This window comes from Haliotis rubra, unplaced genomic scaffold (assembly GCF_003918875.1).
Source record: "Haliotis rubra isolate DU_JTF1 unplaced genomic scaffold, ASM391887v1 Scf377, whole genome shotgun sequence".
In the NCBI taxonomy this organism is placed as follows: Eukaryota; Metazoa; Mollusca; class Gastropoda; order Lepetellida; family Haliotidae; genus Haliotis; species Haliotis rubra.
Genome location: NW_025767054.1, coordinates 641,480 through 667,883, shown reverse-complemented (window position 1 = coordinate 667,883; position 26,404 = coordinate 641,480). Strand labels below are relative to the sequence as shown.

The 26,404-nt window shown below is 39.2% G+C and overlaps 1 protein-coding gene across 1 annotated transcript; it reads left to right on the top strand.

The window, feature by feature from the left end:
- Nucleotides 1–26,146, top strand: LOC124286149 (protein pellino-like). The gene is made up of 10 exons (XM_046722498.1): nucleotides 1–138; nucleotides 17,209–17,364; nucleotides 17,951–18,080; nucleotides 19,017–19,118; nucleotides 19,996–20,193; nucleotides 20,881–21,066; nucleotides 21,616–21,714; nucleotides 22,409–22,624; nucleotides 23,658–23,773; nucleotides 24,522–26,146. Exons 1-10 carry the CDS (start codon nucleotides 119–121, stop codon nucleotides 24,646–24,648), a joined length of 1,350 nt encoding a protein of 449 aa, XP_046578454.1. The 5' UTR covers nucleotides 1–118; the 3' UTR covers nucleotides 24,649–26,146.
- The last annotated feature ends 258 nt before the right edge of the window (nucleotides 26,147–26,404 follow it).

The window sequence follows — 26,404 nt, the reverse complement described above, 5'->3', positions numbered from 1 at the left end:
TAATATTTTCTATGGAAGTGTTGTCATTAGAATTCTGCGACTTTCAATCCTTATTTCTCCACATGTGATGGGATTTTGATGAAATTTGCATTCTTAGTAGAAGACTGGTGAAAAGGACATGCCAGATACTAAAGAGAGGTAAATATGATTTCCACTTGAAATATATAATCTTCTCCACATGTTCAAACCCCACCTTTGTCAAATTTAGACCCTTGCCTTTGTTTTCATAGATTGTAAGAAGAAACAGGTGGAATGTGAGAGCTATTCCGTTTCAGAGGTCAGAATCAATAATTTCAGCATAGATTCAGACTGCTAGTTTTGTGATGAGATAACGCTCTCATTTCTATTGCATCTATGCACCTTTTGCTATATTTCCAACGACAGATGATTACAAGCTCAGCTATGAAAGAACTGGGGAATAATCAGTTGACTATTTTTTTCTTCATGTTTCTAATGATAGCGATTTGCATGATGACGGAGACTTGAAAGGTTAACATTTTTGGAGAAGTTCAGGCTTATACTGAATGCTGATTGTGATTGTTTTGGTGATAAGAAAGTTTTCATAATGATTAATGATTTATACCGCTTTAAGCATATAGTTTGTCACATCAATTGACACTTTGTTATGTCAAATCTAAATGTGAATAAAATACTTTCCATTGCCCTAGTCCTCAGAAATGGTAGCAAATGATAATAATGTCCATATATTGTTTTGTGCCAAGTATCAAGTAATGCTCCCGTTATCATTTATTACATGACTGGCAACTGACCAAGATGCTGAAAATTTAAAGATATACTAAATATGACTGACATATAGAGACTGTCCTATTTGATTGTTTGGTATCATGCATTTAATAAATCACTCAATTACCAGTATTTAAATGTCTTCAAGGATATGCCAGATACTGATACAACATATACAGCTCTTACTGACAGGATGTGATAAGAAGTATAAGAATTTCTACAGTCTGTGTCACTATCTGATCATCTTATCATTATTGATTAAGGAAGTAGAGACACACAAAGTTAATGTCCAGTCGGCGTGCTGATAATTATATGCAACACTTCACTTGATTTAAGCCGATTACTGTCCTGGCAAAGATGAGGCAATAAATCAGTCAATGTCAAGCCAACTGCCTTGAATAGGGATAGGCTAAATGCAAACTAGCCCCAGATGGTGAAGCTGATGAGACACCTGAACATAAAAACCAGTATATCAGTGGTTACTATTTTTAGATCTCTGATGTACTACTCGTCATGTTTGTATCCTAACGTAAATATTGACAGGATTAACCTGAGAGGCCATTGAAATTTTGCAACATCTGTACTGACATGAGCATTTCATTGTTTGTTTAAGCGATATATACACAAGTTAAAGATATTTTATGTCAATATCACTCATCATTGTTATTTTATCTTATTGTATTTGAAATATGAACTTTGCTTTTGAGATAATGCTGCTGGTTGATACAATATTAGATCATAAGGATAGAAGTCATGCCTATTATTGGCCATTTTTGTTTTGTGCATCAAATCGTGATGGGGGAAAGAACAGTGTTTGTAATTCTAGCATCTATGGGAGATTGTTTTTACAAATGAGTCCCTCTCAGTACTACAGTTGAATCTAAAATGGCCACCTAATACAGCATTGTGCTGTTATCTGAATCCATATATATTTTTCACAGAAAGATTTTGAAACAATAATTAATGCTTTATTTCATATTATGTAGTGGTACATAATACAGTCATATTCTAGATTTAAAATGCATGGATATGTGAAAGCTTCATGCTGCTAAAGCTTTAATGAGCACTTACCTTAACAAAGTTTGCTTGCCTCAGATTTGAAAAGTTTTGATTCAACATTGTGTTGGCATTGTCCTAAATAATTATTTAGATCCATTGTAATGCAAATTGCAAGTTATATTCGATCATGGTGAAATATGTCGAGTCCTGCATCAGAGTAACCCCTGATTGTTTTGCACTGAAAAGTCATCACACTTTAAACACTTTCAAATATGAGGATTTGTGTCTGGGGGTGTACATAGCTGAAAGTTACAGATCAGCTTGGGTTAATGGTTTGTATAAAAATGGAATTTGGGGGAAATTAAGTTGGATGGAATTTCACTTTTCCTGGCTTGAGACATCTCCAGTTATTCTTCATTTTTGCATTGTGATTGTAGACTTTACTTTCAATATTCTCAACTTGAATATCTTTTTCTATGAACATTTTGATAACAGATTTTAATCATGATAGGGACTGTTGGTGTTTGGTCATCAGATCTGTGTTGAATCAGTAGATAAAATGGCTCACTATAAAGTTAATTATTTTATTTACTGGTGTGAAGGCATGTATCAAATTTGTTGTCCATAAATGAAAAATCGGTCTGTTTGACCCTGACCACATATAATATGTGGATATTGTGACTGTAAGACATCATGCATGGAACATTGTGCATGTGGGGAAGAGGTCAAGTTATACAATAGTGTTCCCTGAATTATGTGTGCCACTGAGGTGTGGTTGTGAGGTCACATGATGTAGTGGGACACAGCTGTGTCAGAGGGTGGCCGTGATACAGTAGTTATCTTAGGTCAACAGGTTCACATGTCGGATATGCTGGCTGATTATTTCCAACAATGTGACAGTCACGTTCAAGACCAGTGTCGGGAATTGGTTTTACTTTCAACACGGATCTTTGGATTGCAAAAAAAAAAGATTGAATTACATTGAAAACATTTACACTTGTCAATTACTATTTGTTCTCAGTGTCCTTCATATATACAACATAAACTTGCAACAGATATCTAATTAGTACTATTCTATTATCATCTGCCAGACTGTACTAGGGACACTTTGAAATGCATTGAAACCATAACTGTTATTAGCCTCATTGTGCAATTCTACACATTTAATATTCCCAAACAGATTCACTTAACGGAACATGTATGACTGGAAATTATTAATCATATTTGACATGATTGATCCCTTGGTAATGTTTTCTGGAGACTGAAATCAGCCTACCATTGATAAAATTGATTAACGTGAGCAACTCTTGTTATAACAGAATCTATAACCAATATACCTCAGGGTTTTACGCGCATATATGTACAGAATGGAAGCAGAAAACCTGAAATGTCGCATCCAGAGAAGCACACAAAAGTACCGAGAGCATACCTACAGCAAATGAACAGTAGTTATCTGGGTCTGTTATTTCACCCATCAGTCATGACCACTGATTCATTGAAGGCTCTGAAGTAATTATCTGAACATACACTACACTACACCATTTCAATACCCTACAGAATCCTCATATTACCAGCAAGGACATGTAACATTTATTGATGGGGTCCCCCTGGATCCCCACTTTTGTAAGTGAAGGTAAACCCATGACGCCTCATACACCAAAGGGGGTGGTGGGTAGCCCTGTGGTTAAAGCATTCGCTCGTCATGCAGAAGACCCGGGTTCGATTTCCCACATGGGTACAATGTGTGAAGCCCATTTCTGGTGTCCCCCCGCCATGATATTGCTGGAATACTGCTTAAAGCGGCGTAAAACTAAACCCACTCACTCACTTATACACCAAAGTCCAGTATTTCACTCTTAGATTGTACAGTGAAGGACCTTGTACAATACAAGGTTTGTTTAAGTGATAAAGTGGGAATTAGGCAGGTATTTTTATGCCCAAACAGGGTCAAAGTAACTGCTTGTCCTTTGGCCAGTAGCCAACAGTAATAGTATAGTGTCTGCTATTATGTGGGACAAGTGACCTGATGGGCTAGTTGATGCCTTATACTCACACATATAGTGGGTATATATAATGGATAGTTATTTTTCATTCCAGAGACTTTTCAAGGCTTATAGGATGATCCTGCCAAGCAGTTGATTTCTATTCTGAAATACATTTAGTTCATAGTTAAAAGTTTGTGTTGGGAGTTATTACACAAACCAGCATTCCTTATTTCTTTTTCACTTAGTAGTATTCCTGCTATTAGACAATATTGTGTAAATGTTCATTTCTTGGGCCAGACAATTCAGGGATTTGCATTTTCATCAATCTCTGCAACTGGGATTTGATTATATTCATCAACCAAGCCAGCAAACCTGGAATATTTGAGGAGAGAGCTGGTCCAAGGGATCATCCCAATGTCAGGACAGTTGATAGACCAAGGGATTCCAATGTGAGGAGGGGAGCAGCTGGACCATGGGATCCCAATGTCAGGAAGGGAACAGCTGATCCCAGGAATCCCAATGTCAGGAGTGTTGCTGGACCGAGGGATCCCAGTGTCAGGAAAGGAGCAGCTGGACCAAGGAATCCCAGTGTCAGGAAGGGAACTGCTGGACCAAGGAATCCCAATGTCAGGAAGGGAGTAGCTGGGCCAAGGAATCCCAATGTCAGGAAGGGAACAGCTGGACCAAGGAATCCCAGTGTCAGGAAGGGAGTAGCTGGACCAAGGAATCCCAGTGTCAAGAAGGGAACAGCTGGACCAAGGAATCCCAGTGTCAGGAAGGGAGTAGCTGGGCCAAGGAATCCCAATGTCAGGAAGGGAGTAGCTGGACCAAGGAATCCCAATGTCAGGAAGGGAGTAGCTGGGCCAAGGAATCCCAATTTCAGGAAGGTAGTAGCTGGACCAAGGAATCCCAGTGCCAAGAAGGGAACTGCTGGACCAAGGAATCCCAGTGTCAAGAAGGGAACAGCTGGACCAAGGAATCCCAATGTCAGGAAGGGAGTAGCTGGGCCAAGGAATCCCAATGTCAGGAAGGGAACAGCTGGACCAAGGAATCCCAGTGTCAGGAAGGGAGTAGCTGGACCAAGGAATCCCAGTGTCAAGAAGGGAACAGCTGGACCAAGGAATCCCAGTGTCAGGAAGGGAGTAGCTGGGCCAAGGAATCCCAATGTCAGGAAGGGAGTAGCTGGACCAAGGAATCCCAGTGTCAAGAAGGGAACAGCTGGACCATGGGATCCCAGTGTCAAGAAGGGAACAGCTGGACCAAGGAATCCCAATGTCAGGAAGGGAGTAGCTGGGCCAAGGAATCCCAATGTCAGGAAGGGAGTAGCTGGACCAAGGAATCCCAGTGTCAAGAAGGGAACTGCTGGACCATGGGATCCCAGTGTCAAGAAGGGAACAGCTGGACCAAGGAATCCCAATGTCAGGAAGGGAGTAGCTGGGCCAAGGAATCCCAATGTCAGGAAGGGAGTAGCTGGACCAAGGAATCCCAGTGTCAGGAAGGGAACAGCTGGACCAAGGAATCCCAATGTCAAGAAGGGAACAGCTGGACCAAGGAATCCCAGTGTCAGGAAGGGAACAGCTGGACCAAGGAATCCCAATGTCAGGGAGGGAACAGCTGGACCAATGTCAGGGTCATGCTGGTCATTGGTTAGAACCAACATTTGGTCATTGGTCTGTACACCAAACAACGTGACAACAGATGCACATTCTCAGAGTCACAATCATAAGCCTGCAAGGTCAGTTCGGCTGCCCTGATGTTGTGTAGGAATTAAGCCAGCTTTTCTACTACTTCTCCATTTTGGTTTGAACATTTCATAACAGTAACAAAACTGTCACCCCCAGAGTGTTAGGTCTTTGATATGGGTTTAAGTAAATAATGCATGCCAAAAAAACACACACACACACACAAATACAAAGTTGCATTTTACCAGGATTAGGTTTAATTCATTTGTTCTTTACCGATGCCACATTCTTGCCAGTGACAGCTGTGGATTACAGATATCTCTAATTTAGCAATTCACAGTTTTCTTTACACTACTTCATGTCAGGAATATTTGAACACATGTTGACACATCTGTGTCACTTAACCATATTTAAACTTTAGCCAAATAATATAATTTCATGATTTATGCCATATGGTAAATTCTTCCCAAACCGTCTTAATCATCCCATTTCTATTAGTGTTGAAAAAGGTTCTGTTTCCTGTTTCCAGCTTTCACTGAAAGGACACACGTCAGAATGAGTTGACAGCAAATTGCATGTAAACCAAGCCAGTTATTATCAAACTTGTTAAATCCATAGCCTTACTTTCCATGTCTAGCTGACCTGTTGTTGGGGAAAGCATGTAGGATGTGATTGTAGTGACCTCAGCCATGTCTACAGTTGGCGTAGGCTTCAGTGAGGTCAATAGGTGAATTACACCACAGTCAGAAAGAGGAAGCAGTATATGTGTAAAAGCCTTGGTTCACTCGGATGTCGATGAGGATAAGAATGTACTGATGCAGGAAGTCTTCATTTTTGTGGATAATGAGGTTAAAGTTCATCACTTGTCCATTGTTTTGAATTGAATTAGATAGGTTTGTGTCAGTGGCTCAGAGAAGTAGCATTTGTAAAACACCTGACTTATAATGTTTGGGGTCATATAGGAAAGGTGTATAAGGATAAGGAGGTATAAGGAACTGTGTTCCTCTGAAGTTATTTTGGTTCAACAAATAACTTGAAAACTATTGGTTGGATTGTTTTACATTTTGGGGACCACGTTCTTTGTCTAAATGAGGCCTTCTATGTCTAAATGACATCTGAGTGAACATTTGCTCATTTTCACATTTATATAAATTATATAGATCAGCCTTTTTGATGCTTTTTAACCGTACATAAACATTTAGTGTTGCAACAAGAGCTGAATCAGGTGAGTGATGAAATGACAGAAGTCTTATTCTCCTCCTGTCTAACATGCATTTATTTCCATTATGATATCTAAAGTGTTTACTCATTCTATAAATTATGCAGATCTTGTGTGCCCAAACGACCCTTTAAATCACAAATATAGCTGTACACATTCTCATAGGATACATGAATCCCTGAGGGCTGAATAAGGCATGGGCATTTTCTTTTTTTCTTTCTTTTTTATAATCAAACCAAATCAGTAAAACAGAAATTCCTCTCAAATTGATGTAAATTATGTTTCAAATAGTCGACTGAACTGATACGTATTGAAGTATGGGACATTACACATCCTAATGTGCAATGAGCATCCGTCCTTACTTCTTCCTTATGAACGACAGATAGACTCATAATGATAATCTGTTGTGCATTTTTTTTTTAAAGTTTGTGTGTGAAATATCCCACTTGGAGGGTCTGATGCCACAGCTAGTCTGTAAGTCTTAAATTGTAAGGATTAATCTCTCTCCACAAATGAAGTCATGTTTCATGAGACAACACGGACTGTGGACTGTTCCAGATGAATTTAGCTCATGCTGTTACTTCCTCACACAAAACTAATTCCAATTCATTTTGTTCCATTGATTTCCAGTTCAGGTGATAAAAGTTATCAGTTTGTTACAGCATTTTCCCATTATAGCTAATATTCATAGTTTAACTCTTTCCTGTAAATAGCCAATTATCTTCCTAAATCATACTTCTGGCACGCTGCCATGACAAAGGAACTGGTCATTTCCAATAATGCTTTTATTCACTTTGGCTCGCTTGCCATTGGGCCTGATTCTGTGTTATCAGTTTACAGAGTTCATTGACCTATAAAAGAAATGAAAACTGGATTAAGTAAAAATCTGAAATGTTATATTTTTATTAGTCAAATGCATACTTACATGTTCACCACACAAAAAGTGTGCGTTCAATAGGATTAACTGCAAGACATTTCAGTTACAGTGAGTTAAAACAATGAAGTACGCTCAACAAACTCAGCAAACATGAAAGCATAACTTAGTTATTTTGTGAAAAAAAATGCATTGTTCAATAAGTTTTGTTGCCAGCACTTACCAGGATTTGCAAAAATACTCCAGATATTTCAGGACATAATATATACCTGTCTAGATAATATAAATCCAGATAACTTCGTGGAATGAAACAAATTTGTTTAAACTGAAAAAGATATATATATGATATTGTAGAATAACATGTTCCAGAGTGAAAAAAGCTTCATGGTGAAAAAAAGTGTAAAAGTTATGAAAATATCTGTTAACCAAAAATACAAATTATGGCCTAGAAAGGTTTTCTGTGTGAATTATCCAGCCGGTATGGTAATCCATGTATGTCTGGCCCTGTATTGGAATGCAGGCGTTTGTTGTTGGTTTATCTGTGGAGTAAAGCCTAGTCTAAGCTAACTAACACCAGTAACAAAGGCCAATCTGGCGCTGGTGTCTTGTGCTTCATTATAAGAAGTTCATCCACATAGACTGCCCTCCACCATCGTCCTGACATTCGCCATTTTAAGGGAAACCATATTTCCAGAATGTCTCTGCTGACATTTTGTATACATTCATGGCAAAATGGAATGGTAGGTTTACTCTGTAGGAGAATCCTAAATAAGAATACCAGATGGGCTTTGGATATGGCTATATATGCAAATGAGTGTCTGTTTAGCTGGCAGTCAACAGTGAAGAGGGAAACACGTTTTGAATATTGAAGAGTGAACATCATCTTCTTCAGTTTATATATGGATAGAAAACTGACTAATATCAGCCTAGGGAATATTGGAATTCATAGTTCAAGCTCACTTTCTGATGTCCAGTATTATCAATGTCTATCAACACTTTGCTTTCTGCTCAAGTCAGCAGTTTTAAAGGGATGTCAACGCAAATGGTAAACAATCAGTCTGGACAGTAAAATAGGTGGTTGATAGTTTGAACACGAGGAGGGGAGATAACCACTGTCAGTGTGACCCCCTTATTTAAAAAGATTCCTCTTTGTCTGCTTTCATAGCATTCTGTTGAAATTAAATTTGAGAATTTAAAACCTGTTTCAGTCAATCAGTGTAATGAAAAAGGGATGTTCATAAATAATGTTTATATTTTGAATAACTTCAAAAACTCCTTTGTGACATAATAATTTTGGGGGACACAGTTTGCCCACCCATCTTAGGTGCTGTAATTCGCTGTACAGAGTTGTGTCCTTATGCACACAAGAAACCAGTGGTCTTGGGTTCAAATCTTGGTTTGCCCTGATTATATTCCAAGGTTTGTCAGGACCATATCCATGCTCATGAGGGCCGCGGGGTAGCCTAGGGGTTAAAGCGTTCACTCATCATGCTGAAGGCCCGGGTTTGATTCCCTACATGGGTACAATGTGTGAAGCCCATTTCTGGTGTCCCCTGCCGTGATATTGCTGGAATATTGCTAAAGCGACATAAAACTAAATTCACTCACTCACTTCATGCTTATGTATCACCTAAGTGGTAAACATCCAAGACCTTCTTGACAGGTCGGTTCTTCCCCTTAAGAGGGCGGTGGGGTAGCCTAATGGTTAAAGCGTTGGCTCGTCACGCCGAAGACCTGGGTTCGATTCCCCACATGGATACAAAGTGTGAAGCGAATTTCTGGTATCCCCCGCTGTGATGTTGCTGGAATATTGCTAAAAGCGGCGTAAAACCAAACTCAGTCAGTCAGTCAGTCTTCCCCTTAAGCTGACATGCTGTGATGATGATGATTCACTGGCCTTAAACACAAGCCACTCACTCACTGTATGATTTTCTGCATCAAGTCATATTTGATCTTATGGAATGGTTAGTTGTTGTTTTTGTTTAGTCTAGTGTACCAGGGTGATGGCCAGTGTTAAAAATAAGATTAGTCTGTGACAAAACTTTTGCGTCTACTTGTCCAATGATGTAATTTGGCAATATTTTCAGTAGATGATAGTCTTAGTATAGCACTAGCACAAGCTGATCTTACCAGACTAAATGAAATTTTACCAGAAGGGAATTGGGACAAGTGATTGACAAAAGTCTCAGACTGAGATTAACTGGTAACTCTCCAGAAGTGTTTTCGACTTAAGCCAACAATGACAGGCTCTGTAAGCTGTAGTTTCCACACTTTAGGTTCATGCAAGGCCATTTTTTATTTGTTGTATCACAGACCTGCCTACCTATTGCAGTGAAAAAATAGGGGGAAAATATTCAATAAATTAACACACAGTTTTGCACTGGCACATCAGATTTTGAAATATTTTAACTATTTACTTCTTTCTAACAGTCATCAAGAACACTAATTCAGTTCTCAGTTTGGCATTCACTTTGCCAAATCAATCTAAAGATCTTGTCCTTGATACACAGATTTTGCTGAAATCTCTTCTGAGGAAATCAAACATTCTGCACACAAAATCACAAGTACCTAGGTTGAGATTTCCTAGGTAATTAAGGAAATCAAATCCCCTTCCTCTGAAATGATCTGTGATCCAACAAATAACAAATACCTGGCCTAGGGACATAGTTGACATCAAAGGCTAGCAATACTGTTGTTGGGAAAAGTTCTGACATCACTACTCTAATTGTGTGTTATGTGTCTCTTTTAATTGAAATGTTAATTGTGTAAAATCAAAAGTTAGTGGTTTTCACAAAATAAAAAAACATCAAAAGTTTGAATTATGTTACAAAACAGACATGACAGATGGACTTTAAGAGGGAATGAGGCAAAGCCTAATAAGTTTAATTAAAGTTTTGACACAACTTTTTTTTTGTCTGCTCCATCAAATTTATGAATATCATTCTAGCAGATGTTGAGTAACTGAATTACCCTGTCTTCCTTTCACTCACGTCCTTGATCAATTATTCTAGACCTGTTCTTATAGCTGGCAACAAGATCAACAAAGTTTTCTTTGACGATTACTGGTCCACCTAGAATGTTACTGTCTATGGGCTATTGGCCAGGCATATGTTGTTAACAGGATTGGTATGGCAGCTATGCATGGTACTGTGTCTGGACCTTTGCTGTAAATAGGCAAAGCTCCATGGACCTCAATCTTTCATTGACAATCTTATTAGTCCACCAAAAATGTTACTGACAACAGACTACTGATATAGTAAACATGACTGGCATGTTAGTTAAACTTCCATGGAGCTGAACCAACATGACATGTGACATAATCAGCCACGAGGTTTGACCATGGTATATCAAGGTTATTCCGTAGGTAATACGACTCTATATACAATGGCCATGACATAATATTCTACTAAGAGAGTTAAGCTGTTGATGTGATTGCATCCATGAGCATGACCTGTGCAGGCTATGAGGTTTTTGTCCAAGGTTGTAGTGGTGAATGGTGAACCAAAGATTTCAGGTTGGTAGGTTTAAACTGTGAAAATTCATATTTCAAATATGTATTTTTATTATCTCACAATTTAGACATAATTTGTTGTTGCAGAGTTTCAAAGATTAGTTTCCAACATGTCTTTATTTTTTTTAATATTGTCGTAGATAACATCAATAAATATCTTGACTTCAACTTTTATCATATTTCATTAAGGCATATTCAACTTTGAATAACACTGTGAAGAACATTTATAAATGTGTAAATAAAATAAAGAAATCAATACTTATATCACGCATGAGATATTGTCAGATATGATACTTTTATTATGGCAATTTTAAAAGAAAGTAAAAGGATTAGTACTTTGCAGCTTGTCCTTCTCACTGAATATCTAATGATATTCCATTTGTTTCAGCTCACTATAAACATTCTTATGAGCAATCTGAATCAATGTTTGACGTGTAACAATATGGATAATATATTAACACCCTTGTAAGACAATTCATATCGTATAACCCTCGGTATAGTATACCGGTAGTTACAACACATTCAAATGACCATAGTGCAAGGTTGGACAAGTGCTTGTCTGCTAGACTGTCTCCAACACTGGTCAAGACCACGCCAGGAAAGCCGATGTTGACACTTCGTGTTACAGCCGGAAACAACAGTGTGCCATGTTGTTTACCCAGTGCTTTTTTTATTGTCTGAGTTTTCTTGGGTCAACAGTTGTGACAATGTAGATCTAGACTGTAAACAGCGCATGTGTGCTTGTTGGAAGGGACAATACCACTTTGGGTGTCAAGGTTGCTGTAAGAGGATTCATCACGTGGATTTTTTTTCACCTGTGACACAGGAACGGAGCCTGCCTCCCCGTTTGACTTGATTGATCTCCAGCATGTTGTTGTTTGTTTTCATATCAAACATAGCACCAGGGCTGGTGATCACGCTGGGGGTTGCCAGCCCTGAAAACCCCAACCCCCGAGTAAGATTGACTTGCAGATCATGACTACCAGCCCATGAGTATCAGCTGAGGAATTTGGTATTTTATTATCAAATATTACGTAATGGCTGTTGCCATAAGAAATGTTGGCAATTCCGATAAATGGCCTCTAACATCATGGTCGAGTTGGAAGTATATTGATCTTTTCTTACAATATTGAAATGGAAAATATTTCATGAAATAATCATTTTGTTTGTATGTTGTGAAACATCGCACTCATCAATATTCCGCCTATATATGACGACAGTCTGTAAAATATTGTGTCTGGATGTCTGGACCAGACAATCCAATGATCAACATCATGAGCATCGATCTACTCAGTTGTGATACGATAACGTGTCAACTAAGCCAGCAAGCCTGACTACCTAAACCCCATTAGTCCCCTGTTACAGCAAGCATGGGTTGCTGAAGATCAAATAATGATAGAATATGGAAAGTATCAAATGAGTTTATAAGGCTTATGCTCCTAACTTTGTTAGCTAGTACCTGAAGTGAGTGAGTAAGTTCAGTTTTACGCAGCTTTCAGCAATATTCCAGCAATATTACAGCGGGGGACACCAGAAATGGGCTTCACACATTGTATCCATGTGGGGAATCGAACCCGGGTCTTTGGCATGATGAGCCAATGCTTTAACCACTAGGCTAACCCACTGCCCCAAATCGTTGAGAGGATTTTAAATAATATATTAGGAATAAATAGAGAATTATGCAAATCTTGTATTCCTAACAGTGATACATGATATTTACAGTTCACAGACACAAGGGTGTTTATTCTTAGAATAATTAGAGTTTGAACAGTATTGCTAGTCTGTCATACAGACCCTGCAGCAAATATATCCAAGAAAACTCATGCAAGTCTAGAAAATGTGGCAAGTCTAGATTTCCACAGCTTCTGAAAATGAAGTAAGTCTCAGGGCTCATTTTCATTATATTTTATTTTTTCACTATGAACTAAAAAAATATGTTCATTTCAGAGCCTAGTTGTTAGTCTACAGTATTGCAATTCAATGTGGAGATTGTGTAGAAATATGTATATCCCTCATTTCTGAAGTGCCCCATTAATGGTATGGAGTCTAGTCATTTGCTGCCATTTGTTTATGCCAGTACTCTAAGATAAGAAAGCCACAATCACATCATTTAGGGAATGTTATACCACGGTTTGTCCGGTAGTACCATATTCAATGTACAAAGCTACTTAAAGGAATTCCTGGATGATGTTTTTGAGGATCATTGGCATTAAACATTTAATGATAAACAGATACCCATAACTTCCTTAATCAGGGGAAGGCCATTATTTTATTTTATTTTGTTGGACCAACAGATTGCTGATCCTTTTTAATCTAAATAAGAAGTAATCTTTCAAAATGTTACACTTATGAGCCCCAGTATTTCATACAAGCAATTTATTTGGAGATTTCTTGGTGATTTAAACAAAATCCTCAATGAATCTTATGATGTTCATTTTCATTATTCGTCAGATTGTATAGTTGATGAGTCATAGTGAACTTCCTTGCATGACAAATATAGAGGCATTTGTCTCCAAAACATAATTTCATAAAAAATGACAAATTTATATGGGTTTTGTTTTTTCCTTTCCCCTCCCATGTATTTCTATAACACTTTTCATGATTCAGTTTGGAAAAAAAAGCTGCCGTCAGCTTTATTTTAAATTTTCCTTTACCTTTTCCTACTTATGACTTTGTCAGCAACAAAAAGCTCTCATTCAACAAACAACAAAATGGTGGCCGAAGTTTCTTTTTATACCACAGAGAGTGTATAACAAGTGAATACAATTACTCGCTCCACAGCATGTATGCATGGAAGAATTTCACTGTTGAAAGAATGACGATAAGTCCATTCTTTATTGGCCAGCTTGCATATGGTTGCAAGATAAATTCTAATCTTGTTTACAATTATTTATAAAAAACCCATTTTGTCTACAGAATTGTAATAGAAATAGTTCTGGTGATAGTTTACAATTTACAATTATACAAGGATTTTTGTCAGCTAATGGTTTCTGACATTTAAGAGCCAGTATAATTGGTAACACTGACAACATGAGCAATAATGACCACCACGTTCTTCCCACACTTGAGAGAACACACAGGATGTTCATGCGACGACTCGTTTAAAGTTTCATGATTCCTGTTCAAAATAGATACCGAGCCAATGCTGAATTTAATAATACAATTCCACATCAACTTCATCTTGAACAGAGGGATGAGCATAAATATTCATAATCCTTACGTACTCCACAGTAGGAATATAATTTGGCCTCACAGGTTTGTTTACACCTGGAGAATGATGACTTGTAGGTTACATCTGGTTTCTGGAATTGCCATGCGGCACGTCGCAATGCTGTCGCCCCACTGACATCAACAATTGAATTGTGTTGTACAACATATTCAGAGCATGGGAAGAATTGCTCCGTCATGGATTATGTAAATATGGCCGTGGACAGCTATTGTTGTGGAGGGTGTAGCAGGAAGCATGGCTAGGTTCAGGTGGGTGGTCAGATTGGCTTTATGCGTGTTGGCATTATATTGGGGTTTTTTTTCAAAATTTCTATTTTCACCTCCTTTTATGTCTTTTATTTTGCTGTAGACAAATATTTGATAGAAAATTACTCATTTGTTAATGTTTGATATTTTGGGGTGCTATTTTGTATGTAAATAATGTGGGAGTCATATAGTTTGTCACTCATTTGTTCTGTAAAATTGTAATTATTTGAACTTTCAAAGAAAATATATATTGTTCTCATAGTGTTCTCTACTAGGCAATCCGTGAAGATGCAGGTTAGAGTTGATCTTCAGTAACCCATGCTTGTCATAAGAGGTGACTAACAGGATCGGGTGGTCAGACTCGACTTGGTTTACACGTCTTTATATCCCAGTTGTGTAGATCGATGCTTATGCTGTTGATCACTGGATTGTCTGGTCCAGATTCGATTATTTACAGACCGCCACCATATAGCTGGAATATTGCAGAGTGTGCCATAAAACTAAACACGCTTCACTCACTCACCTCTAACCGGTGTTGTTCCTTTGGGGCAGTATAGTGAAAATGTTTGTTTGTCACTCTGAAGACCCAGGTTTGATTCCACACGTTTTCATACATACAAACACCCACTGCACACAGGCATGCATGCACACACACACATGCACACGCGCACACACATATGCAAGCACCTACACATACACCTATGCATCCAGCCACCCTCGCTCACTCACTTACACAATACTGTCATCGAGAATCTTTGAATTCCGTGTATAACAACATGTCATTAATAAGTGTCTTGTCATCAAATGGAGTCTCATGTTTGGTGACAACTGTTTAGGTTGTATGGTAATCTCAGGATTTTCCCCCCAACAAACTCCACTGTAAATCAACAAGCACATTGTGTTGAATCTGCCAGAGAGTGTTTACTAAAGTCTTAAAAGAAAATGAACCAGACATGGAATAATGTAATCATTGCTTGTTGGCCATGAAGTGAAAAGCTTCATACATCATATTCAAAGCCTAATATTCTTGGAAAATCAATGTATTGTCATGGTAGTTAGATTATTATATTACTCTATTTGTGAATACTCCAAGAAACACGATGTTTAAATGAATATTTATTCATATAAACTGAAATACTTAAGTGTTTTGAGGTCACATGATATTTGCACTTGATAGTTTCCTGTTTACTACACTACGTTGCACAATTAATCTAAGTAAACACGGTAAATGGGTTAGTTTTGCTTTCATTTCACCAGTAGTAACCCTGAGATTGCTTCTGAGACAGAAACAATGAATTGAATCACAATGATTGCTAATTTCAATATTGAAAGAGGAGATGTTTCTTACACTTCACAGTACTGCTCTCCAGCCCATCACCCTTTGACCCAGATACCAATCATACAGTATGTTGACATTGGTAGACATTACTCTGAAAGGTCCTAATTATTTTCCAGATGGTTCAAATTTCTCTGGTAGTAAATTTGGACCAACAGTAAGTTAGTATTTTCAAATTTCAAAGGTCAAATTCTGGACAGTATATATATATCTCCAATACTTTATGTTGACAAAAAAAAAGGGTGAACTATATGTTTATTAATGTGGCATGGAATCTCATCTTGCAGTCTCTAGAGTTCTTTCACATAGTTATGATCCTGTTATCATGCGATCCAGTTCTCAAAGCTGCATTTGGCAACACATTGGATATGAATAAAACTGCAGAAAATACAATCATAGTATACATGTCACATACAAGGAGGACAGGCTACAAATTCTGAAAACTGAAAAAGGTTTACTCTGCACTCTGTAGCTGATGAACTGTGACTGTGTGTGGTTGTACTACCATGTACCAGTGAGTCATTTGCAGCTGGTGCCTAGCACACAGTAATTAGATATATTTTATATATTACTGACCCTTTTTTTTTTCATTATGGTGCAGTTAGTTCCTTGAAAAAAGATTACCCCCCTCCCACCAATTTCTGTTCCATGGCATTGAGGGGTTTCTAATACCTGTCCCATCATCTCTATAGGGCTTCCCATCAACAGGAACACTGTACAGGGCTGTAATTGAATTTAGGTCTGTTGAATTTGTGTCTGTAGGAGTCATGTGTCTGGAAGTGAAACTGTAGAGAGTTACTCATCTTAGTATTGACCACCTCGGTGGCCAAGTGGATAGAGTGTCTGGCATGAGAGCGAAAGGTCGGGGGTTATTATTTCGACAAATGAGGGCAAGATAATTAGACGACACAATGTTCATTTCAGTAAACACGTGGGGATTCCAGGTAAGAATATAGGTCCCCAGCAACCCATATCAGTCGTTAAAGGCGACTAATGGATTGGGTGGTCAGGCTCGGTGGCTTGGGTAATTGCATGATCAATTCAAATGATCAATCACTTGACTGCCTGGTCCAGACTTGATGAATTTCAGACTGCCTTCATATACAGATATTCAGATAAAGTAGAAGCGTACATATCCAAATAGTTCTTGGAACAGTTATTTTGAATGAAATACAAAGTTTTACTGTCAGTGGTTATCAGGTGCCAGTTGATGTTGCCAATAAAAATTTGTGAGATCTTCTACCCTGTGCATAAGGGAAACATCTGTAATTCTAGGTACAAAATTCATTCCTTGTACTTGGCGATATACAGTACAGAATATTGCCGAGTGCATGAATAAACAAATACAAACAAATCATTTGAGTATGTTGGATGTATGTTTCAGGCCAAGTGAAGATATTTCCTCCAAGTCACCTACACACAGCATTCAGGAGGTGTCTTCCAAGCCTCCCCCGGGCCCGTCGTCCGTCTCCACCAAGAAGGGCCCTCAGCCAGCTCAGGGTGGGGACTCCATCAAATATGGAGAGCTCATTGTCCTGGGGTAAGTGCAGGTGCTTTGCATCAGCCAGGTTCTGACAGACAATGGACCGGTCTCAGTATCATTTATTGTTACCATTACAATATGATTATGATTCTTGTGTGAAAAGATTAGTTCAGTGTTCAGGAATAGCGTCTGACCCTCTGACAAATCCGGCAGATTCGGCAAAGGTCTGATAGAAGTCTACAACCCGCTGGCCCCAGTGTCTGACTGTATATTTCACAATGACTTTGACTGAAGTTGACACTTGTTTGCTGTTTATAAATCTTATGTTTGTTAATAATTTCAATGCCAATTATAAGAAATGTTAAATCTGAAATGTGTGTTTAATTTTATTCTTTGGGTCCTGTGAATTTTCAATGGGTCAGACAGACAGCTGAAGCTTACAGGACCCAATGTCCTGTTACTTTGAAACACCATTCGTGAACACTGTTAATTGGAAAGAGAAAACAAGAATTTGTACTTATCCCCGACCCAAGGATTAGTTGATCTGTGTAAGGTGGTAAAACATCCTCCCCTGTGCCACTGTGGGCTTTCCTTTTCCCCTACTTTCATGCCACCATGAGTTGAATATGTTTCTTGTTTGTAGGTACAATGGGCACCTGCCTAGTGGTGACAAGGGACGGAGAAGAAGCAAGTATATTTTGTGGAAGAGATCACGGGCAAATGGTGTCAAACCCTTCCGTAAACATCTTGTCACTAGTCCCCAGTCCTCCAAGGTAAGGCTAGCGGCATGAACTCACTGGCTCCTGTAGTTGTCTTCTCTCAGAATGACAGCGTTTAGCATACACCTGGCATACTGTCAGATGTATATATCACTTATATACAGCTAGGTTTTCACAAGGATTTTATTATCAGCTGCCAATAGTTTCAAACAGAAACTTTCACTCATTCTTTCATCCTTGATGCTGTGTTCAAAGATGAAACTGCCTTGATTTTCTGTGTCCATTGTACCAAAGTGTGAGACTCAGATTTAACATTACATTGTTTAATGACATCATAATGAAAAATATACTGCTCTGGTGTAAGCTCCCATGAGCTAGTCAGCTATGTCACTCCATTTATGGCCTGAAAATTAACTTTGTCTCCATAGTAAATTATACTTTTACCTGTTCTTGTAATGTCTGTGCCTGAATACATGACACGTTTATGGATAACAACTTTTCTATTCTTTATACAACGTTTCAGAGCTAATTCTTGCTTCTTTATCAAGTGAATGCTGAGTCAGTGCACAGAGTGAATATATATATATATATATATATATGTATATATATATAGAGAGAGAGATAGATAGATAGATAGATAGATAGATAGATAGATAGATAAAACATGTTTACACAATGCAAGGTGGGAGAATGTAGTGTAGTATGTGCCTTTAGTAACAGTAGAGTTGTCTCCCTTGGATTCCAGCAGTTGATTTTAGAAAGTACACAAATTGAACAACACTTCACACATATGTTGTGTTTGTGTTGTGTGTCTAACATAGTGATTGACATCATGAGCATCGGTCTACACAGCTGGGATACAATGACATGCATCAACCAAGTCAGACCAATACTAGCCTGGAACCTCAGGTTCTGTAAACATTCACAACTGACAATGTTGTTTTGGGGGAAAGTATTATTTTTTAACCTAGAGTGGGTATTTGTTTGCAGGCGGTGCAGGATACTGCCCAACACTCGGTGTCGTACACTCTCTCCAGGAACAAGGCTGTCATAGTGGAGTACAAGCAGGATGAGGATACAGACATGTTCCAGGTAACTGTTGCCATGGGAACTGCAGTAGAATTTATTTCATATCACAGTACCATTAACTGTACAATGTTGGATATGGGAATATTGTGTATAGATCTCAGATAGCACTGGTAGAGTTTAAAGATCGGATATTTTTTGTTCATTGTATTACCCACTACAGAGTGAGATGATTGCGGACATCGAAATGAAGTTAGTCCGACAAATCCCCCCCATTCTTCCTATTAAAAAAGACAAATTTTCTCCAAAACTATTTCAGTTATAAGAATGACAAAATGTTGCTGGTCATGATCTCGAATGAGTGAAGAAAGTTTCATAAAGTTAAGCAATTGATCCAAGTTGTTTTACTTCGTATATAAGGGGGAAGGGGGGGGGGGACTGGTTTTCTCAGAAACTGCTCAAGTTTTCTGAGAGATACTTATCCAATATTCTGAAATGGGTCAACAAAGTCTTGCCGATGGGATTTTGGAAGCATATGTTTCGTCGTCAGCAACCTTTCCTTGTTGTACAGGGGCGGTGAGGTAGCCTAGTGGTTAAAGCGTTGGCTCGTCACGCTGAAGACACGGGTTCGAATCCCCACATGGGTACAATGTGTGAAGCCCATTTCTGGTGTCCCCCGCCGTGATGTTGCTGGAATATTGCTAAAAGCGGCGTAAAACCAAACTCAGTCAGTCAGTCAGTCCTTGTTGTACACACCATCTTAATGGCCAGACTTAGTGATGCAGTCAATAGCATTTTGTAGCACAGCATGAATCACTGCTCACTATATTAATCACAAGATTGTCTGATCCAAACTTGATTTGCAATACATTCTCCTTGAAAATGATTTGTTTTTTACCTGCAGTCATAAAAGTTTTCATGTATATATATTCTTTCATTACAGATTGGCCGATCTTCAGAGAATCCAATTGACTTTGTTGTCATGGATACCATTCCTGGGAATCAGCGAGGAACTACAGAAAACATAACACAGAGCACAATATCCCGGTTTGCATGTAGGATACTAGTAGACAGGAACCCACCATATACAGCCAGGATATATGCTGCTGGATTTGATTCAGGCAGAAATATTTTTCTTGGTGTAAGTTGTCCATTATATATATTTTTGGTGAAGAAGCAAGCATAAAACATTACATAAGTATTTGTGCTTTTAGACACATTGGGTAAAGAAATAGCTCTGTTTATCTGCTTTCAACTCAGGGTCCAAAAGGAGTGCACGGTGTTACCATGTGGCACTTGATTTTAAATATTTTATGTGATTTAATTTAATTTTAATGATTCTGCATGCTCAGACACCTTTTGACAATAATAGATTTGGACCTTATTGTCAGGAGGAATGTATTTAGACTTGCTCAGAGGACAATATTCAGTCAGCAGTAAATGACAGTAAAAATTCCAAGAATAAACATCCCCCAATTCCTTAGAAAGTAAGAACAGTTAAAAATTCCAATTTTGAACAAAATGTCAGACTTTTTTCCCAGCTCTTTGTCTTAGTTTCATATCCTAAATGTGTCCTTGTTTGGAGTGAACGAAATCCGTTGCTGATATATTGAACTTTAATTACATTTAATACAAGTATAGGAGTGTCAGTCACATGCATATCTGACACACAGACATCAATTCTGATTGCTGGAAGTTCAATGATTCACACAGCTGTATGATTCTCCATGTTTTATGTACCCCAGGACCTGCAATGCAAATTATTTGGGTCCATTGTTAATAAGATGAAATGCTCTTTATATCTGGTAAACTCTGTATTGTGTTTCAGGAGAAGGCAGTCAAGTGGTATGCGGGTGAGGAGATAGATGGCCTGACCACCAACGGTGTGTTCATCATGCAGCCGACTGGGGGCTTCACGCCATCTGCCAAACCAGGTGTATGGCGGGAAGTGTCTGTCGGAGGAGGGGTGTTTCCACTCAGAGAATCCCGGCCTTCACCACTTAAAAGCTGTCAGGTAACCCCTTGTCTGAAATGTCCTCTTGAAAAACGTCCACATATCAGGTGTAATTCGATGGCATATACAAGGCAAAGTTGCTGGGGACCAGTGCCTAGATGTTCGAAGCTCTCGTAAGGCTAATATAGTCGTAAGTTAATGTCAGTGTATGGCACTTACAACTACTATCTTAGCGCTAAGAGAGCTACGAAAATCTAGGCCCAGGGCTATGCTCCATGAAAAGAACGTACCACTACGGCTGTCATAAGTGTATGTTTAAGCATGGACTGACAAGCGTCTTACTGCTGTGATCACTTTGTGAAACGTGGCCCAGGATCCTGCTAGGTGACAAAACATTTACATTTGCACAATATAGCCGTGACAGTAGGTCTTAGCATGTCAAATAAATTCCTACTCCTGTTACATTCGGATACATCTAGTTTCCTGGACCGGTGTTTAACTTTGTCTCATTTGTTGCTGATGTACTACTGTACATGGGAACACATGCCACTATACAAATTACTACTAGGTGACATTTTTTTTACACAAAGATATCCCTTGTTTTTCCAGATCTTAGAAGAGGACAATATCCTTCGTGATGGGACGCTAGTCGACCTATGTGGAGCAACACTAGTGTGGAGATCGGCCCTGGGTCTTATAACCTCTCCTGTATGTTCAGTTTTCATTTGTAGCAGCTTTCTAAATTTATGTCTGCCAAATACACCTAACGGTTTTAGGCACATGCAATTAATTTCCCATTTTTGTATTCCACATTTTTGGTTTGTATCTTTCCTTGTTAAAGAAAAGGACACAGTTGAGTGGCATGACATTGTATGCCGTGAACTAAGTCATTTAATGGATTAAAGGGAGACAACTGAGCATTAGGAGTGAAGCACATTTGAAATTATATTCATCAGTTTGTTGCTATGGTTATTTTGTTGGCCATGTTATATGTCACAACAGCTTAGATAATGTTTTTGTTTAACACTTTTTCGTTTCAAGTTGTGGAAATTACACATCAGCCATACTAATAGAAATTGTCACATTTAATGGCTACTTTAGGTATGACCCGTGAAGGTCCGGGTTAGAATATTGACCGTCAGTAACCCATGTTTGTCATAAGAGGCGACTAACGAGATCGGATGGTCAAGCTCGCTGACTTGGTTGACACATGTCATCGGTTCCCACTTGCGCAGATCAATGCTCATGCTGTTTGATCACTGGATTGTCTGGTCCAGACTCGATAATTTACAGACCGCCCCCATATAGCTGGAATATTACTGAGTGTGGCCTTAAATTCAACTCACTCACTCACTCTTCAGGTATGAGCCCTGGTACTAGTACAGAGTTTTGTTTGTTGCAGAGTGAACACGAGTTTGAACACATGGTGCGACAGATCAATGCTGGCCGGCCCCAGTGCCCAGTTGGTCTGAACACTCTGGTGTTGCCAACACGAGGATCGCTCAACCTGCGAGAGAGGCAACCATACGTCTATCTCAAGTGTGGACACGTCCATGGGAAACATGAGTGGGGACAGCAGGATGCAGACGACACTCGGACCTGCCCTCTTTGTCTTACTGTGAGTCTAAACACTGAATAACTATTGTTAACAGCTCAGGCATACAACCTGTGTAACTAATAACCTGTGCCCATCCTACCTGTATAGCTAGTAACCTGTGCCCATCCTACCTGTAAAGCTAGTAACCTGTGCCCATCCTACCTGTAAAGCTAGTAACCTGGGCCCATCCTACCTGTATAGCTAGTAACCTGTGCCCATCCTACCTGTATAGCCCATATAGCCCTGTGCCCATCCATACCTGTATATCCTACCTGTATAGCTAGTAACCTGTGCCCATCCTACCTGTATAGCTAGTAACCTGTGCCCATCCTACCTGTATAGCTAGCCTGTGCCCATCCTACCTGTATAGCCCTGTGCCCATCCCTGTACCCTGTATAGCTAGTAACCTGTGACCCGGGCCCATCCTACCTGTATAGCTAGTAACCTGTGCCCATCCTACCTGTATAGCTAGTAACCTGTGCCCATCCTACCTGTATAGCTAGTAACCTGTGCCCATCCTACCTGTATAGCTAGTAACCTGTGCCCATCCTACCTGTATAGCTAGTAACCTGTGCCCATCCTACCTGTATAGCTAGTAACCTGTGCCCATCCTACCTGTATAGCTAGTAACCTGTGCTAGTCCTATCCTACCTGTATAGCTAGTAACCTGTGACTCCATCCTACCTGTATAGCTAGTAACCCAGCCCATCCTACCTGTATAGCTAGTAACCATCCTACCTGTATATCCTACCTGCTAGTAACCTGTGCCCAGCTAAACCTGTGCCCATCCTACCTGTATAGCTAGTAACCTGTGCCCATCCTAGTAACCTGTGCCTGTATAGCTAGTAACCCACCCATCCTACCTGTATAGCTAGTAACCTGTGCCCATCCTACCTGTATAGCTAGTAACCTGTGCCCATCCTACCTGTATAGCTAGTAACCTGTGCCCATCCTACCTGTATAGCTAGTAACCTGTGCCCATCCTACCTGTATAGCTAGTAACCTGTGCCCATCCTACCTGTATAGCTAGTAACCTATGCTTGTTTTGTGACAGGTGGGACCCTTTGTGAAGCTGCAGATGGGCTGTGAGTTGAGTCTGTATGTTGACGCCGAGTCTCCCACCTATGCATTCATCCCATGTGCACATGTGGCCTCGGAAAACACAGTCAGGTAAGCTAGTTATACCATCACAGAACTTACATTACATCCACACCAAGATACAAGATGACCTGTTTGCTCACTCTTTTCAAACTTAGCTGAAAGACATGTATTTCCAAGATGTGGTTAAAACTGTTTTCAATGTGGCATTAATTTGTGATTGAAAGAACCATGGGAATGGATCTAGGAGTTAGTAGGTTTACAAAAATTCAGGCCCTGGAGATGCAGAGGATGACTAACGACTTGCTTCACTTATTGTACCCATGTGGGGCGGTTGGGTAGCCTAGTGATTAGAGTGATTGCTCATAACGCCAATTACCCACGTGGGTACAATGTGTGAAGCCCATTTCTGGTGTCCCCTGCCGTGATATTGCTGGAATATTGCTAAAAGTGGCGTAAAAGCAACATTCACTCACTCACTCATTGTACACATCCACATGTGTAATAGTGTGCTATTGTGTCTTCCATGGTATTCTGACTCACGTTCCCTGAACCACATTATTTTCCCTAATGCCGAGCCCTCCCTGCAATGCTAAAGCCTTAAATGAAGCAAGTCTAGATTTCCCCAGGTTGAGGGTCTGTTAACTTCTGCACCTGAATCTTCCATCTCACTTGGGCTCCTTTTCAATTTAAATGAGTTTATTTGTTACTCTCAAAAATTATGTATATTCAGGGACTAAGCATTAGTCTACTTCAATGACTGCCTATATTGGCATGAAAATATCATATTATCATACTGTTTACTTTTATTCCCTCACAGATACTGGTGCCTTGTGGCAGTGCCGCACGGTTGCCATGGTTTCCGAGCAATCTGCCCTTTCTGTGCCACGCCTATTGCATCTGCCCCTGGCTATGTGAAGCTCATCTTCCAAGATCACACAGACTGATGTCTACTGCATTTACTGCGTTGTGTGGGTGGTAGGATCAGGCTGCCAGGCCTCCTGTCTGTGTCTGTGTGTCTGTGTGTCTGTCGGTACTTCTGCGTTGGCCCTGACTGGCTCAGGGTGGGTGTGACTGGTTATCTAAGTGTGTTTAAAGGAGTAACTACAACTGTATAGTGAGTAATAGCTTAGCTAGAATCTACCTCCCTACTTCGTGTAGGTGACAAAAGGTTCAGTGTGTTGTGTTGCTGAACCAGTATTTTTCCCACTGCATAAATTCACATTCAGTGACATGTATATGGTTTCACTAGGAACATTTCACCGATTTATCTCTGGCATGAAGATTACACACTTGTCTGTGCACAGGAATTTTCAAAGAAAATGGACTCTGCACTATATTGTTACCATGGTTACATGTGATGAGCTTATGATCAAAAGCAACATGTTGAATTTAAATTCAATATGCTATTGTCCGCTTTCATATATAATATGTATTATGTAATTTGGTAATAACCAAACTAGAAAGATTGTCAAAATCCTTTTTCCAAATGACTGCTGTATGTATGTATACAAGGTGCTGGTGTGAACTCATGCTGTGGTGGTCGATGTCAGTTTATCATCCTGATAAACCACCGCAGGTAAATATTTGGGGCAGCACTGCAAAGGTTTGGGGTTGGATGGAATTTCCGAAAGTCGACACATCTGATATGCAACTTAGATATAAACTTTCCTTGGTATCTTTGACTGTACTTGCCCTAATTCTGTTGGACCATTCTGTCATATATCCCTAATACTCTGAGACAGTACAAACAAATCTGAGTCAGACCACCAGAAATTGATTTGGTCTTGCAGCAGCATTGAAAGGCTGACGGGTATTTTTGCTTTTTTAAATTTCCAATAGCGATACAGAAAACCACTAAATTTATGTAAAGCGTTGAATCACCTGAACCTGTAACAGTGCTCATGGATGAAATTACATACCGGTAGTTACATTTTTGCTTTGTCATTTAAAAAAAAATTCAATTGTGGATCAGAAAATTTAACAATGCATAACCAATAATAAGCATCCAGAGTTCACTGATTTTGTTCTCATTTGTTAAATGCTTTTTTAGGGATATTTGTAGCTCAGTTTGGTCATTTAAGCTGCAGTTGATATAATATTAATCATTTTCTTGTGGTCTTGGAAATATTATTTCAGCCATTTGTTTGAGACTGATATATGGAAAGCTTTGAATCACCTGTAACAGTACTGATACATTAAGTTATATAGTGATACAACTGTGCTCTAGGTTACACCTTCCAGGCTATCAGAATAACATGGGTACTCCTGTACTTCAACTGTTAAAACCCTAATTCTTGTAACCTAGGCCACCAGACTGATAGATATTATAACCAAGTGAATAATTTTACATTGCTTCCAGTGCACTGCATGTGAATGACAGATGCAGGGCTCGATTTAGTGCTTTGATACTTGCACGGGTGCAACCCAATATTACAAAGTGCAGCCTAGTTATTAGTCTGACTTGCACCAGGTGCAAGTCAAGTTTCAAGAATTATATCAGCAATAAATCTAACATTATAAGCATAAATATGTCAGCTCATATTTCTTCTAAACTTTGAATAGCTATGGCATCAAAACTTTGCTATTTATAGACACCTCTTGGCTATTACAGCTCGAGTAAACAGGAACCAGCTGTGTCTCTGTGTTGCTATGGTTTCATGGGTACAACATCACGGAAATATGTTCATGTGCACCGAAACC